The 3,190-nt window shown below is 44.8% G+C and overlaps 1 protein-coding gene across 1 annotated transcript; it reads right to left on the reverse strand.

The window, feature by feature from the left end:
* Positions 1–1,326: 1,326 nt before the first annotated feature.
* Positions 1,327–2,818, reverse strand: CCL21 (C-C motif chemokine ligand 21). The gene is made up of 4 exons (XM_020966951.2): positions 2,645–2,818; positions 2,255–2,375; positions 1,897–2,085; positions 1,327–1,797 (listed from the first exon to the last, which is right to left on the reverse strand). Exons 1-4 carry the CDS (start codon positions 2,703–2,705, stop codon positions 1,755–1,757), a joined length of 414 nt encoding a protein of 137 aa, XP_020822610.1. The 5' UTR covers positions 2,706–2,818; the 3' UTR covers positions 1,327–1,754.
* Between the last annotated feature and the right edge of the window lie 372 nt (positions 2,819–3,190).

Consider the following 3,190-nt stretch of genomic DNA (forward strand, 5'->3'; position numbering starts at 1 on the left):
TGTAAAATGGTGGTGGGGATTAGGGATTAATAAATCTTATACTTTCCTGGTAGGACATGTGTGTGAGTTATTATTATTAAATTATTAAATTATTATTTAATTAATCAAATAATTCAATTAATTAAAATTTAAAGTTATTAAATGCTATTTATTGTTATTAAATATTATTAAATATTATTATTAAAATGTGAGTTATTATTATTGCAGACCCTTGTTACCACTTACTTAAACTACTGTGGTGTCCTTTTCTAGTTATTCCTACTGCCACTCTTTCCCCCTTTCAATCTATCCTTCTTATGGAGGATATGTGGTATGTCTGGTCATGTCAAAAATCTTCAGTAGCTCTTTATTGCCCACCAAATAAAGTCCAGATTCCTTTGCTTGTCTTTCCAGCCCTGTCTTGTGCTACTTCCCACCACAAATTCTGCTGCTCCGGCCAAATGGAACTGTCCCTAGGGACTCACACTGTGCTTACATGTCTCCATCCTTTTCCCGTACTGTTTTCTATGTCTGGACTGTCTTCCTGGCTCTGTTGAATTCTTACTTATCCTTTAAAAGCCCATCTCAAACTGCCTCCTGCCTCCTTCCCAAAGCTTCCCTGATCTCACTTAGGAGATGGTAAACTTTATTTTTTTCCCATTGATTCTTTTCTTTTTACTCCCTTGTGGGGGGAAGGGGAGCTCTATTCTGGCTCTCCTCCTTCTTTCAGGCCCTACCCCATTGGAGAAGAAAGAAAAATCAAACTCCTCTACAAATATGAAAAAAACAAATCCTCGTCCAGAAATGCATGCCTCATTCTGCATCTTAAGTCCTTAGCCTCTCTATCGGCAGGCGGGTAGTGTGTTTCATCATTGGTCCTCTTGGAACCTTGGCTTGTACATCTCTACTTCACTTATCATGCATTTTATATTATAGTTATATGTTATCAATATGTCATAGCCTGCTACTAGATTTTAGACTCCCTGTGGGCAGGGACTATTGTCTTAGCTAAACTTTTTATCTCTCCCCCAGCTTAGCACCTTCAGCATAGAATAGTCTGCTAATCAATGTCAAACTGAATTGACATTACCACACCATATGTACATGCAGGCAAAATGTGAGCTTTTCTTAGCATACATGCATGCAGACAAAGATAAGTCATGCACATGCCTATATACTTACACATACAGACCCTACTGATTTCACACAGATATATATGTATCTATATGTGCATTCATATATGATATATGTGTGTATATATATATTATATATATTATATATATAATATATACATATATATTCACACATAGCAACACACTTACAAGAGATAGGGTAGAAGGCAGAAGCTGGGGAATTCAAACACTTTATTGAGTCTAGATACAGAAAGTATTTACAATGGGGGAGGGACAAGTCAATCTTGACTCTCAGCAGGGGTAGGCTATGGGGAAAGGGCCAGCTCAGGCATAAGGACCAAAGCCAGGTCCCAGGGGAGGACTAGTGAAACCTTTCCCAGAAGGGGCTGGGTCAATCCCTTGTCCCCCTACCTCACTCTGGGAAATCTTGCAACGTCTCTGCATCTCTAGGCCTTAAAGGCCCTGGGAATGTAGATAGAAAAATCAAAGCATAAAAAAGAGGGTGTCTCTGGGGTGAGCTAGGCAGGCATGGGACTAGAACCAGGACACATGCCTAATTCTTTTCCATGACCTGAATATTGTGGCTCGGGCCTGGGAGGAGGACAGTGAGGAAACCAGGGGTCAATGGAGTCTTTGATGTGATCATTGGGTAGCAGGTCTTTTGGAGACTGTGGTCTGCTCAGTCCTGAAAGGGAAGAATAGAGAGGGAAAAGATGAGGGGAGCCTGGACTATGGCTCCTCTTCACACAAGCCCCTCCCTCCGTTCTGAACCCCTGTCCCTCACCTCTTGCAGCCCCTGGTCTCTCGGCCCTTCTTGCCCGGCTTGGGGGTTCCCGTTTCCTTTTTGCAGTTCCGAGATTTGGGTTTTGGCAGGGTCCCCCCATGCTTGTCAAGCCGCTTCACCAGGTCTTGGACCCATTTCATCATGGGGTCAGCACACAGATCTGCCTGCGAGCTTTTCCGAGGAGTAAATCTGTAGGGACCACGTTCAACAGACATAAGCCCAGATCCCAGTTCACGATCTCCCCACCTCAATATCGTTTTGCCCTCCAGCCATGTCTAAGGGGCTCCCCCAGTCTAGACTCTCAAACCCTTCCCTCTGACCCCTTTCCCAGTCGTCGTTCCCTCAGCTGTGCCCTCACATTATGGCAGAGATGGAGCAGCCCTGGCTGACTTCTTGCCGCCTGTAGCTTCGGACGATAGAGGCTGGAATCTGCTTCTGGCTGTATTTGAGACAGCAGTCTAGAGCCCCAGAGTCACTACCTGTAGGAGAGGGGAAATACAGGAGTCTGAGAATTGGGGTGGAGGGGAAACACACCCACCTGGCTGAGAACTTTGACCTGAGCATCCTTGTTCCCCTCTGTTCCAGAAGTATACAGTCAGGGAAAAGTTTGGGAGACTCTCAGAGTAATCGCCCTTGCCAGTTTAGAAGGTTCCCTCTCTTCTTGGGGGCCTCCTCCTCTCCCATCCTCCCGAAGTCCCTGCTTTGACTTCTTTGGCTGTTGAAACACTTCGTCTTGTTCAACCAGTACCTTGGGTGCCTGGGCTGCAGACCGTGAGGACCAGGAAGGCCAGCATCAGAGCTAGCGCCATGGAGGACAAGGACCAGGCTTGCAGCTGGGAATTGAAAGCTAAAGCAGAAGGTCAGGAGGCTGACAGCCAGATGCTGGGAGTTGGAGGTGGGAGGTAGGAGGCTGAGTGTGTGGGCTGTGTAGACTCCCACTCCCTATTTATCAGGTCCCATCACTTTCACTTCCCCCTTGGCACCCAGCCCTTACTGTCCAGAGAAGGGATGGGGATCTCCCTTCCTTTTTCCTCTGCCTTGACTCCCAGCCTTTCTTCTTCTTTTTTTTTTAGATTTATTTTATTAATTTATTTGGATTTATCAATAATCACTTCCATAAGCTTTTGAGTTTAAAATTTTTCTCCCCCTTCCTCCCCACCACCCTCCCTAAGACAGCGCACAATCTGATATAGGCTATACGTTTACATTCCTATTAAACATATTTTCACATTAGTGAAGTTGTAAGTAAAAATTAAAACCAATAGGAGGAACCATCAGAAAGAAGAAACAAAAC

This window comes from Phascolarctos cinereus, unplaced genomic scaffold (assembly GCF_003287225.1).
Source record: "Phascolarctos cinereus isolate Bilbo 61053 unplaced genomic scaffold, phaCin_HiC Scaffold_4;HRSCAF=312, whole genome shotgun sequence".
NCBI classification, from domain to species: domain Eukaryota; kingdom Metazoa; phylum Chordata; class Mammalia; order Diprotodontia; family Phascolarctidae; genus Phascolarctos; species Phascolarctos cinereus.